General features: G+C 38.4%; 1 protein-coding gene across 1 annotated transcript in view; it reads left to right on the top strand.

The window, feature by feature from the left end:
* The window catches only part of LOC121907556, a 128,658-nt gene that overhangs the window by 6,792 nt on the left and 107,366 nt on the right, over positions 1–14,500 (top strand). The window contains exons 8-13 of the mRNA XM_042427184.1: positions 109–396; positions 785–807; positions 2,417–2,474; positions 4,431–4,547; positions 5,777–5,893; positions 6,359–6,541. Coding sequence (XP_042283118.1) covers positions 109–396; positions 785–807; positions 2,417–2,474; positions 4,431–4,547; positions 5,777–5,893; positions 6,359–6,541 — 786 coding nt within the window. The remainder of the gene's footprint in view (positions 1–108; positions 397–784; positions 808–2,416; positions 2,475–4,430; positions 4,548–5,776; positions 5,894–6,358; positions 6,542–14,500) is intronic.

Raw genomic sequence — 14,500 nt, forward strand, 5'->3', positions numbered from 1 at the left:
ACTGAGCTGCAAACGTTGTATTTATGTCCAATTTGCCAGCTGTGAGCCACAACTCGCTGCTTTCAGGATCTCTCATTTTTTTCACTTGTTTCTTCCACACCACAACAGATAGGCTGAAGACAAGAAGATCAGCTGGAGAACAACTCCAATACACCAACAGACTGAGTTCCCAAAAACACAAACTGCAAAGATCACCAAATCACCAAAAATCAGCTCAGAGTTTCTCTTCTCCTGTTTCAAAAACTGAAGATATCCCGAGAACAGCAGTGTTTCTCTGCTCTTCTTGTTCAAAAACTGAAGATACAAGTGCACAGCAGCACTTCTCTGCCCTTCGTGTTGTTCCTCTTCTTCTTGTTTTTCTCTGGATTTTATTGACGGTTGGAAACCAGCCTACAGGTACATTCAAAGCTTTCTCTTCTCTCAAGCTTCACATTATCTTAAGCTTCAAATTTTACATTGTGGTGTTATTAAGACAGACTCGTAAAAACATCAACCTGTCCTTTAAATACAATTTGGTGGACTTGAACTTTACTTAAACTTCTGTTTTGCTCCTTGATACTTCAGATACATTATATTTATTTGACAGCTGTACTTACTTCTGAGATCAATTTTACATGAAATAACAAACTTATAAATCATGCAACATTTTTAAGATTAAACCAGAGGTTCCCAAATTGTATAATAAATCGGTGTGTAGTAATGGAGTATTTTTAAATTGCTGTATTGGTACTGAATACTTCTTCCACCACTGTCAACATCTCATCTCACCTGTTTCCGTCCACAGGTGATGCTGGAGACGGATCACAGGTGAGTGAACTCGCTTTAATGCTTCACTCTCCTCACTCCTGAACACTGAAACTGTACTGGGAGCTGTGGGAGCTGTGGTCCTGTCCACTCTGCTGAGAACAAAAACTAACTATATGAACCATTTTGATGCTTTTATTTTTGTGGATTTTAACTCACTGCTGGCTTACTTTCAACCACAGCTTATCATTTTTGGAGGTTTGTCGGTAATATTAAAACAGTCCACTGCTGCCTCAGTGTTTAAGCAAAGTTAAAAATACTTCCACAGAAAAGCAGAATAGGCAGATGGAGCTGAAGGACTGAACCAAAGGGAGACAGACCTCCTGAATCATCATCCACATTAATTAAAGTCCTCAGAGTCTGTGTGATGAACTCAGACCTACAGGACGTTATTACAGAAGGACTGAATGAAGAAAAGCCTCTAAAATTCATCTTACTGCTGTACTGTCCACTTAATCTCACTCTGTAACCTTCTAACTTGTAGAGAGAAAGTGAAGATGAGTTTTTGTTGACACTTTGTGTGTTGACTCAGTTCTGTGGTCAGTTCTGAGACTGTTTATTGTTGTAGTTGTGGACAGTAAAATGAAAAGGTGTGAACTCTGAAGTGACTTGGGTTTTGTCCAATCACAAGAATTGTCCTTAGCTTTCCCATTTCATCAGATGCTTTTGTGTTTTGCACCTCAGGGCCACCGTACTAGTTTTCTTCGTTGACAAATCAGCAGTTCAAGCTGTCAACAAGTTTAATCTTTTACAATTTACCATATCGATATCCATTCAACAAAAAATATTTATGTTTTGTCTGTAAAATCTACTTAAATTGTAAAGTAAAGAGTAAAAGTACAATATCTGACCTGTGAAGCTCCTCAAGTTTCAATCCTGGGTCCTGTTTTGTTCTCCCTTTACGGCTCATTCTCCATCAGTTTGGCTCTTATTGTTGTTCTGCTGATGATATGTATTTGTTGAACCAGGAGAACTTAAGTATAATTGTAAAGAGATCAGTGCCTGGATGCCTCAGAGTGTCGTGCAGTTATATCCCAACAAAACTCAAAGTTCGGGTCTTTGCTCCAAATCAAAGCTTTGCAAACAGCTCATAGTTTTCTGAATCTGAGTCTTACATTTAGTTTAAAACTCTGCTGCATGATTTACTTACACAGACTCACCAGAGTTCCCACATCACTTTGCTTAGTGATTTAAATATCTTCTTAATACCTTTTCATTCTCAAACATGTTTTATTTAAGCTTCCTCACCTGATTGGTTCTTATTCTTTCACAATCTGCTGTCTTTGATTTGAATCTTCATTCAGATGCTTTTTCTCATCTTTTATGTAACTGAATCTCTTGGTTTTAAAACTTATTATATAATCTTTTGCTTAGTAACAAATCTGTGTCTGTGCTCTCATATGTTAACGTTTTCACTGAACTGTGCTCCTTCAGTTCTTCGGTCATCTCTAGGCTTCCATCAGTAAGAGTCATATAGATTTTTATGATCCATGAAAATAATACTTACAATACATAACAGAGTGGGTGTGTGTGTGTGTGTGTGTGTGTGTGTGTGTGTGTGTGTGTGTGTACGTACATGCATTTCTTCACTTCTTCTGGTTTTGTGTTTTAGAACCTGATGGAGAACTTACAGGAACTAAAAGGTTTAATACCAGAAGAATGTTTCATGCGTATGTACAATTACTTCAATTATTGTTAATGTTTGTTGCTTCAGGCAGCAGCTTCTCATGTGTATACGCACTGAGTGTCACTTTCAGCGGTTTAAAAGACAAGAAGAAGAAGCCCTGCAAGTGTTTGGGGGAGCCTATAGGTCTATTTGGGTCACTGGAAGAGTTATTTTTTTTCTGTTGTGTGTGTGAGTCCGTCTGGCAAAAATAGACCCAGCAAGTAGAGATAGCGGAACGAATCAACATGTGTAGAATATTGTAAGAACGCAGGTGATATTGATTTAGATTTCTACATATGTATGTACAAAGATAAGGAACAACTAGCCCGAGGACAGAGTTGCATATAAGAGTCAAACAATGATAAAGTCTGTGGACACACAGGGATGGACACTCAGCAGCAGCATACAGAGTACAGTAGTGTACAAGATACAGCCAGTAATGAAACAGGTTCACAGTGGTGAACAGTATCCAACTTCTTTAGGCTCTGGTCCGCTGCATTCATAAAGAGCACAGAGGTGCTGATATCAAGTGTTTCCTTGCCTGGAGGGAGAAACAGGATTTATTCCTAAAGAAGAAACTTAACTTCAGTTTCAGCTTGGAAACAGGTTTTAATGTGTCTCATGCAGTGGAATCTGATTTTTTAAGGATTCACTGTAATGATTAGACAGGCTGCTTTCAGTAATCGGAAATGTTTATCACTGCAGCAAATATGGTGGGACATTGCATTTCTGCAGCAAAACTGAAAACTGTCATTGTAAACTTGACAAGACAGAGGAAAGTCTCCAGAGGAAATACAGTTTAGACTTTCAGCTTTAAATAAACATGTCCTGACAGCTCAGGATTCATTCAGAGAAATGCTGCTTTATTACAAACACTTTCACTGGATGAACCTGGAATCTGTGTGTAACAGCTGACCTGTTGGATGTGCAGAAAGACCATCAGGAGATTTAAAGAATTAATGAAGTTACTGCCGCTGTGTCTCGTACGTAGATGCAAACAGCACTTACTGTTTCTGCTGCTGTGTGATGCTGCAGGTATTTAACAAACTGAACTATTAATTGCAATCAGCTGTTACTAATTAATTCTGTGAATAACTTGATGACAAAATGAAACTCGTCTGTTGTTGGTTTGTGTGTCTGTACTCAAACAAAGATCATCTGTGAGGGAAGAAGCTCCACTCTGTAACACAATCAGAGTGTTTCTGTAGTTCCAACAGAGTGAGACATCTTCTCTCTAGAGGATCAAGAGTCACATTCTCCACTTTAACTGTCATTCACATCAGATCAATCATTTCATCTGATCAATCAATAGTTTTCACTCAGGACCCTCAGGATTTGGATTAAGTAGTTCCTGAAAAATAATGTTTGCTAAGTTTATTGCTACAGCTGTTATTTTAATGTGTCAGATACAGATGGAATAAACATTGAATATCTTCTGTTGCTATGCAAATATAAGTATCAGATCAGACTCTGCATTAGCAGATAATCAATATCAAAGGACCAGTGTGCAGATTTTAGTGGCATCTAGTGGAATGGACTTGGCAGAAATAGAATATAATATTCATAAGTATGTTTTAATTAGTGTATAATCACCTGAAAATAAGAGTTGTTGTGTTTTTGTTACCTTAGAATGAGCCTTTATATCTACATAGGGAGCGGGTCCTCTTCCAGGGAGCCCGCCATGTTGCACCGCCATGTTTCTACAGTAGCTCAGAAAGGACAAACCAAACACTGGCTCCTGAGAGGCCTTTCATGTGCCGTAGGTTCTCCTATACACTTTAAGCAGGAGGGTTGGGGGTATACAGCTGGTTGCCATCTGCAACCTCACCACTAGATGCCACTAAATCCTACACACTTGTCCTTTAAATGGTCATAATAATAATAATAATAATAATAATAAGATGTGTAATTGTTATTAACAAAAAGAGACTTAAACACAATCTGTCTGTTCTGTCTGTAGATGCTGAACATTTTGTGAAAGACATCCCTGAGGTCCAAGGGAACCACACAGATCTGGTGAAATTCTTTAAACTTTTGAAGGAACATCTCATATCCCAAAAGCAGAAACCTGATGGAGGTGATCAAATTTTTTTCTTTATTTCATTGAAGAAATGTCATGTGACTCCTCTGAATATACATTTACATATAGACTGAATTTATCAATATCTGATCTATTGATTATCTGGTTACCGCCACTGTGTCTCCTACATAGATGCAAACACTACTTATTGTTTCTGCTGCTGTGTGATGCTGCATGTATTTAACAAACTGAAACATTAATTTTACACGTTACAGACTCATCATTTGTATTGAAGTCATGTTTCCACTGCTATGCAGGTCAGCTGTCACTAATTAATTCTGTGAGTCACTTGATGACAAAATGAAACTCGTCTGTTGTTGGTTTGTGTGTCTGTACTCAAACAAAGATCATCTGTGAGGGAAGAAGCTCCACTCTGTAACACAATCAGAGTGTTTCTGTAGTTCCAACAGAGTGAGACATCTTCTCTCGAGGATCAGGAGTCACATTCTCCACTTCAACTGTCATTCACATCAGATCAATCATTTCATCTGATCAATCAATAGTTTTCACTCAGGACCTTCAGGATTTGGATTAAGTAGTTCCTGAAAAATAATGTTTGCTAAGTTTATTCCTACAGTTGTTATTTTAATGTGTCAGATACAGATGGAATAAACATTGAATATCTTCTGTTGCTATGCAAATATAAGTATCAGATCAGACTCTGCATTAGCAGATAATCAATATCAAAGGAATGTAATAATAAGCTATGTAACTTTATCAAAAAGAGACTGTTAGGTCCCCAGAATTGATCTGGGCAATGAAGAGTGTAACATAAAAAAATTGACCCAGGGACAAAGAAGTAAGGACATGGAAGTATATAAATGAACCAAGAATTTATTAACAATGTAAATCAAATGTACTAAAGACCACAAAACAATAACTGAAACCTACTTTCTATAAAAGAGGAAAGCTGAACTAGTTAAACAAAGAAAATCAAGCAAACAAACACTACAACACAACACTAACAAACACAAGTCACCGACCCCAGTACACCACAGCTAGAGTAAAGAAAGGTTTACAACCAACACACAGCCTGAAAGCTGCTGACTGGCCCACTGGCACAGTCTGCTCATCTCTACAGGACTTTATCCACCTGGTCCTAATAATTTTCCTCTTGTCCTAATGAGCAATTTAGGACAGGTAAGAACAAAAAAAACACACACACACACTCACAAACTGCAGCTGTAACAGAGACTTTAACACACTTTTTTCTGTTCTGTCTGTGGATGCTGAACGCTTTGTGAAAGACGTCATCGAGGTCCCAGGAAACCACATAGATCTGGAGAAACACTCTGATCTTTCAAAGGAACATCTCATATCTCCAAAGCAGAAATCTGATGGAGGTGATTGTATTTTTTGTCATGTGACTCCTGTGAATATACTGTTACATATAGATTTCATGAGTATCTGATTACACTCAGAGGCAGTGCGACTGTACAAGGCAGGAATCTATCATTTCTGGTCTTTGGGAAATTTTTTTTAACTATTTGAACTTTTTTTCACAGTTCTTACACAGAAACCTGTTTCACACATAATTTGATCAGATTTCTGTTTGTAATGGTGGCATTTCATTTAGTGCAATTTTTTGGTACATTTACTTGAATATTTCCATTTGATGCTGTTTTTTATTACCTGTACTCTGCTACATTTCAGAGGGAAATCATGTTCTTTTCTCTTCACTTTATTCATTTGACAGTTTTACAGATTACAACTCACAAACAAAATATGTGATGATGATGTGTATTTCTCTACTAGGTTCATGTAAGTTTGGCAAATGTATAAACTTTAACAATGTGTTCATCTTTCAGCAAAGGTGAAGGTGTACTCGGTGGTTACTGGTAAAACTTTTGGAGCCCATCAAGTCCTACTGGACAAAGTGAAGAATGTTGAAACCACCAGAGACCTGCAGGAAAGCCACGTCGTTATCGTCTTCTGTCCAATCACGTCTCGTGTTGGATCAGATGTGGAGGCAGCCATGACAGACATTAAAGGTGAAGGAAAGACTTGTTGTTTCTAACTTGTTCTGACTGAAATCTGTGCAGCTCAGACATCATGTTCAGATCAGATTCTGCAGATCAACACTCAGAACCAGAGTTCATGTTGAGTCTGAAGCTTCTTTCAGTCAGGATGAACATCACAGGGGGAGGTGGGGAATGAAATGAGTGAACCATGGATCTGGTCTGTAACAGAGATGGACATTCAGCAGTACACAGCAGCCCCAACCTGTAGCTGACATTACAGCAGCACATCTGATCAGCTTTGATGGGGTTTTGCTCTCCTGATGCTTTTATTTGTTTCTGTCGTCATCTTGGCTCAAACAGGCCGATATGTTGCTGTTAGCATGTTTCCATCTGTCAGATCAGCAAAAACATTTTAACACAAAAGTCAAATTTCACTCTGAGCTGATAAAATGCAGCAGAAGTAAAAACCTCTAAAATACGAGGATGTCAGTCTAGACGGGATTTAAATGACAGGAGGAGCAGCGAGTTCACTGAAGAACAGTCGCTCACAGTTTTTCCTTTTATAGTCAAAACTGCTGTAGATAATTATATCAACACAAGTCTTGTTTAATTCCTGATAAATATGACCTCTTATCATCTAATAATGTTAAATTTTCCCACATGAAGAGAAGCATGCAAACCGAGGCCACCTCATTCTGAGTCCGGCTGTTTAGGTCGTACCGTAGACTGAAATGGACAGTGCCTGGAGCTGAAATGACATCTAATAAATATACCATGTGAATAACAGATAATAATATAATCAACTTCATTTAAATAAAACAAGAAGGTTGCCCTGTGAATTCAGACACAGTTTTAATTCCACTATTTAAATGAAAAAGATCTGCATCTCACAGTTGAACAGAAATGTCATGCTGGTAACTGTTAACCTTTAAATGGGCAAGCACATATCAATTTGCTGAAACAAGGTGCAAAACACTTGAGAGGTCTGTTATGTAATTATTAGAAGTGTAAGCGAGGAAAAAGACATCACCTGCAATAGTCTTGCAATGTGACTGCGAGCAACAGGATGTTAACTGCAGCTCATTTAACAGCCACAGGTATCACTATGAGAGGGAATTTCTGATTCCTACAAATAGAGCCGTTAAATGTGCAAGCAAATATGAATATTTTGGAAAACTAATTAATTGCCATTTTCTAATGTATCTAGGCTAAAATGACAAAATTTCATATTGTTTTTCAAAATATGGGGTTCATTTTTCTATTAAAACTCTGTATCTCCTGAGATTCCTTTCCTATTTCAGGTATAAATTTAACATTTTCCCCCTTTTTATAATAATAGTATATATTAATAGTTCACATCAACTTTTAAACATTTTATAAATAATTAGTTAGCTACTTTCTTTCATGCTTTGCAAACAACATTTTAAAAAAGTGACAAAAACTGAACAAAACATAGTTATTCACATGTTTTGAAGGCTGGAAACAAATTTAGTCTCTGAATAAACAACAAACTATTAACATTTATGAACAAAACTTATTCCTGTTTTTATACAACCATCTTCCCTGTAGTGGCAACATTTTATACAAGAGTGGAATGCAGTGGCTTCTTACAGTTTAAGTAAGAACAAGTAAATGTCCATTTTGCTCCAAATTCATCCCATACAATAGTGATTCAACCTATAGCGACTTCACTAAAGTTTTTACATTTGCTGTTATAAACATGTATGAGGGGGAAATCCTCTGCTGCACAGGAAGTGGTGCATTTTAAGTGTATGGAAGGAACAACAATGGTTCGTTTGGAAGAAATATGAGAAGTTGCAGTCTGTGTCTTTATTACTACAGTTTGTCAGCCATTGCCGACACTGAGTTCAGAACACCAAAGCAGTTACCAAACGTGCTATAAAATCACAAAAAACAAGGACATTGAGGATTTTTACTGTAAATACACAAAGCCTCCCCTACACTAACAATATCCTATCAGCAATGGAAGCTGAGTAAACAGTTGTGAGCAGTTTGACCAGTGACAATGCAAAGCCTCACTTTGCACTTCTGACACATGATGGAGGTCTGTCCATCCTGACACATCCTGCATCGGCCTTTCTGACAGGATAGAGAAGTGATCAATCCCATCATATCTCATATCTCCCACAGGTCTGGAGACTTTTGGCTGTTTGATTACTCTTAGTGGTGTATAGTCTTCATTTCCTTTGGAGGGCCGTCCCCTTTTCTGCTTCTCTGGGTAGATGAGTCCTTAGGCAGCATTCAACCTAAAGTCCTTGAAACACTGGTGTTTCTGACCCAGTGCTGGTGCATCACACTGATAGAGAAGCCATGCATTATTGACAACAGTGTCAACCATCTGCTAAAATATGCCCAGGTACCACCAATGGGACTTCACAGGGCAATCATCAAATCAGCCAAATCCACTCTCCCCTGTGAGTGAGTCAAAGTAGGGACTCATTTATAATGCAGATTTTATGTAAATAGCTTCAGAAACAGCTTGCTGGAGGACAGAGGGGAGTCTGGGCTGTAAGGAAAGATGGATTTAGAGAAATCTAAACAACTTTTGGTGAATAAAATGTCAGATATGTTTAAAATAGACTCAGTATTTATAAAAATGAGTCAAAAAAGGCCAGGATAGAAGATCTTTAAACTGAGAGGGAAAAATAAATGAATGTAGCCATGAATGTGCCAGAATAGGAAGTCTCATGTTCTTCTCTGGTGTTTCAGGCTCCTGTGGTGAGAAACCTGTGATCCTGGTGCTGATGCATCACACCCGAGATGTTGAATATTCAACTGATGGAAGAAGATGGTCTGATGTGTATGACAACGTTGTGTTGGATGTTCACGTTCTTTTCCACGAGACGAAGAGCGGATTACTGACCTGTCCAAAGAATGATCAGGCAGTCGATCAAATACAGAAAGAATTACAGGAACACAGTAAATACAAAGATTCATGATAGTTTTAGAGTTTTTAAAGGCTGCATTTGGAGCAACAACAAGAATGAAGTAAGGAAAGAAGCAGCATCATTACATTAAAACACATTATAGAAGCAGAGAAATACACATTTATGGAACCCCTTCCTCCTGAATCAAAGTGTTATTTTTTCAATAAAGTTGATCCTGTTAAAAGAGTAAATGAGTAAAGTTTATTTTAACTTCAGCCCCTGCCCTGACCAGGTACAAGTAACATCCACATGAATGCCAGGATCCAAGGTTTCCCAGCAGAACATTGCTTAGAGCATCACACTGCCTCCGCTGGCGTACCTTCTTCCCATAATGCATCCCGGTGCCTTCTCTCCCCCAGGTAAACAATGCACACACATCTTGCTGTCCACATGATGTAAAAGAAAACATGATTCATCAGACCAAGCTGTTGTGAAAAATCTTCAAATGGGCCAATAAATCTTCAGGTCCACCACAACTTAGTATTAAACTCAAAACTTATAAGAGATAGACTCAAAAAATACACTGGAAGCTGGTAGAGTTCAATGTGAATAGGTTTACTGTGCATATAAAAAGATACAGAGCGAACTGAGGCCTTTATTCCGGGACAAAGAAAAAACCCAATGCAAAATCATAAAACATGATATCCCTCCTTCATAACCCCTCCTATTGTGGAGCTTATTTTCTAGACTCCACCTCATTTTTTTAATTATGTTCAACCATTTGGTCATTATTGCTGAGTTCATGAGTGACCTTGATGCTTTGGTGATAACACAAGTATGACTTATCTTAGAAATTACTGCCTTAGCATCTTTCGCCTTTTTCTCACACTAAAAGCAGGCCTGGCGGCCTATAATCATCTCACACAGAAAACCAAATTGCTATACCACCGATTAGCCTTCTTAACTCCCTGGGAATTGTCTCTTGTTGACATAATGTTATCTTTGCACTCCCACTGGCACATTCATTTGATCATAGCAAGGCAATTTCCACCACAAGGCCACCTTCTTCCATTGCTCCATGGTTCAGTGCCTGATGCTCACGTGCCCATTGTAGCTTTCGGCGGTGGACAGTGGTTAGCATGGACACAGGACCTGCCATTTTGGAGATGCTCTGACCCAGTCATCTAGCCATCACAGTTTGGCCCTGGTCGCTCAGATCCTTACGCTTGCCCGTTTTTCCTACTTCCAAAACATCAACTTCAAGAACTGACTGTTGCCTAATATAACCTGCTGCCTAATACATCCCACCCCTAGACAGGTGCCGTTTTAACGAGATAATCAAGGATATTCACTTTGCCTGTCAGTGGTTTTAATGTTTTGGCTGATTGGTTTAGATGTCTAAACATTTAAAAATCTACTGTATTTTAACCTTGATGCCTTTTCAAGTGTAAATCACCAAACATACTATTACTGGATCAGACTGTGAGCTAACAGTCATGTCTCTATGTCTTTGATCTATATATATATCAAATCTTTAATTGTATTTTTCATCTTCAGTTGCTGCCTTCTGGGTTTTGTCTGTCAGATTAAAGCTGAATCATCCAATATTTTTGAAGCATTAAGAACTGACATAAATTTACAGATTACAAGAAAGAAAATGAATCATTTGTTTTATTAGATTTGACAAGTCAGAAGTGAGCAGGTGTGAACCTTTTAAAGTGTTTTCACGTTGACTGAATAAAAACAGAATTTCTAATGTTTGTATTGAACAGAATTTAGTTGGGCAAGGTATTTATTGCAAAGAGGGGGTGTAAAAAAGGCCATGTGCCTGGGCATGTTTTCCGATATCTCCTGTGCCAGATCATGCTCTGTGCATGTGAGTTCAGTGTGCCTACACTGCCTGTGCATGCAAATGCAGCATTGAGTGAGACCTGCAGATGACGGCAGAGATTATCCAACCTTGGATCACAGTGACATCCAATGAGCGTTTCTCTGTCTGTGTCCATAGAAACGTGAGTTTAATATTCACTCATGTTTATGGTACGCACACCATTAGTGTTTATATTTTGCCATGAGCATATTTTGTAGAGTTAGTTGTGGGTTTTCTGTCTGTTTACATGATGTGATTCAGGGTTAGCCGCTAGCTTGTAATAGTCTGAGTTGTGTCACTGTATTCTAACTATTGTTTTCAGTGCATTATTTTTCTGTTGTTTACGCTCCTGCACACTGAATGCTTGTTCATTAGTGACTATTACAGTGACTGTCATATGTTGTGCAGTTTGCTTATTCACTGTTTACTAATATTTTATAATATTAGCTAATGTTTTATTTATATTGCTAGCTTATTACACCAACATTAATAGCGTTTAGCTCTGTATGTTATCTGTTATCTGGGTAGATGTCTATGCCTAGCTTAGGTTGATATGCTAGATTCTCTATTACTTATCAGTCTGTACTCTGTGTTTATAGTTACAGAACCACACACCATTAGATAAACAGCGTAGCCCTGGGGAAGCTTGGCTAAGGCTTGGGCTGGAAGCTGGGAACCTGGGACTGAGGCAGGCTGGGGCAAAGGGAGCTTGGGCCCATACTATGCGGCAGGATTTGGCATTAGTGAGGTAACTTAAGGTTTAACTCTGGGTTTTCAGGGTTACGACAGTGCTTCACTTTCTACTGGGGTGCATCACCATGGCAACTTATGCTAAACAGCTAACCTGCTCTGGAGCAGGTTAACTTTAGAGTCATCATTCCTACAGGATCCCGACATGGACAAAACTCCTGAGTTTACAATAAAGTAATAAGTGAAAGGAGCAATATATATTTTTATAGGTCAGTAGAAACATTTTATTGTTCCATGTTTCTATTTCCACTCTGGTTTTAAAACAGAGCTTCTAACAAACAGGGAAATCATTTACGACACTAAACACATAATGATGATTCTAGCTAAGTTTAAGCTGATTTTCTCCTGGAGTGACAGCTGACAATGTGGATGATTTTACACTCTGATTCCATCACTGCAGCTCGGAATAACATGAGACAACTGTGTGATAACCGGTAATAAAAACCAAAGATTGTCTTTTATTAGAAAAATATTCCACACATTGTTAATTGGCTCCATGATTACAAATGCAACATTTGAGTCAGATAGACCTCATCAGTCATTAACTACTTTTCCATTCATTGCTTCTGGCATTACTTTTAAGTTTAAGTTCTTTATTTTACATATTCAGAATGTTTTCTTCATCAACCAATTAAATATCAAAAAATATTCTATAATTAGGTCATTTATAATAATTCCTATATGTATTTTAAGCCTTAGCCTACTTTTAATAATTGGAAATTTCTATTGTTTCTACATCTTATTCTGTTGTATGATTACAGTCTGCTGTTTACATTTCACATTATGAAGTACTTCATTTATGGTTCTGATGATATTGCTCGTAATTAACAAACCCACCTCTCTTACATGAATGCGCTCGTAGCTAGAAAACCCAGAGTTGACTGAGCTAGTACATAACCAGCCTCGTAGTAATGGTTATCTGGGCAGCCAGTGTTAGGTTCACTGACGCCAGATAACGAAAAGATATCCCAGGTAAATTACCTTCTTATACATATCTATGTTGTGAGTGTGTTTTGTATTCTGATCTCTACAGCTTAATTTAATCAGGGTTGTAATTCTGTTACACCACACATAGCTGAATCTTGATCTTTTTCCTGTCAAATGCACCAGAATATAAATAGTTAGTACATTTACACCTCTGCATTAATAGAAGATTTTACAGTATACAGACATTACTGTGTTTCTATCTGGGTTGTGAACAATACAAATAAAAGTAACATTTGTGGTTTTGGAGCAACATAACAATGCCAAGGAAGAGTAAGAGGTCACAAGCTGCAAAGCTGCCCCGGCAGGGATTGAAGGACCATGCAACAAGTGAACAGAATGTCTTGATTCTCAGAGCACTGGAGAGATAAATGTGTCTGCCATGTCTCATGCTGAAAGTGTAAAACAGGGAGGTCAGGATGATGTTTCATGTACACCATGGGATTCTTGTGCTGACATTGTAAAGAGAGGGTGTTCCAGTGATGCTCACTGTGTACCTGGGCTTTCTAATGTTTACCAGGTAAACCAGGGAAGTCAAAGTGATTTGTCACATATACCACAGGTTTCATATGCTGACACTGTAAAGAGGGGATGTCACAGTGATGCTCCTTATATAGCAGGACCTTATCTTACAAACCATGTAAACCTGGTAGATCAGCCTTCTGTAAGACATGGTCTTGCATCCCGCAGCCAGGCTTCTCTTAAATATGGCCAGAAAGTCCAGAAATCATCAGTGTACATGTAACTCACTAACCTTTCTTGATTTCCGTCATGAGAATGAAAACATCACTAGAGCAGACCTTGACTTTGTTTTGGATAAGGGTGATGTGATCAATCAATCAATCAATTTTTATTTATATAGCGCCATATCACAACAAAAGTCATCTCAAGGCACTTTTCACATAGAGCAGGTCAAGACCGTACTCTTTAATTTACAGAGACCCAACAATTCCCCCATGAGCAGCACTTGGTGACAGCGGTAAGGAAAAACTCCCCTTTAACGGGTAGAAACCTCAAGCAGAACCCGGCTCTTGGTGGGCGGCCATCTTCTTTGACCGGTTGGGTTGAGAGAGAGAGAGAGAGAGGGAAAGGGGGAGGGGAGACAGAAGAACAACAATCATAACCATCATAATCATGTATAAAGAGGCCAGGAAAAGGTTTCCTAAAAATATCCATTTGGCTGCTGATGAGCTTCCTGTTGAGGTTATGGTGCGCAGATGCATATATAATGTGGACATGACACAACCTTCCAGGTACGGCACATTAGGAGGACCTTCATTGGGATCTCTGCATAGGTTTCTTGACCTAAAGGCAGGACTGAGCTGTCTGTTATCAGATGTGCAGTTTTTCTCAGAAAAAGCATCAAAAAGAAAAGAGAATCAGAAGAGAAAAGAGAAGGAAAATATGCTTTGGATGAAACATATAAAGCAAAGAAAAAATCATACTCAAAAAGGCTATACAGATATTCTAACGCAAAACTGAAACTGAGCTACAAAC

Source organism: Thunnus maccoyii, chromosome 11 (assembly GCF_910596095.1).
Source record: "Thunnus maccoyii chromosome 11, fThuMac1.1, whole genome shotgun sequence".
NCBI lineage: Eukaryota > Metazoa > Chordata > Actinopteri > Scombriformes > Scombridae > Thunnus > Thunnus maccoyii.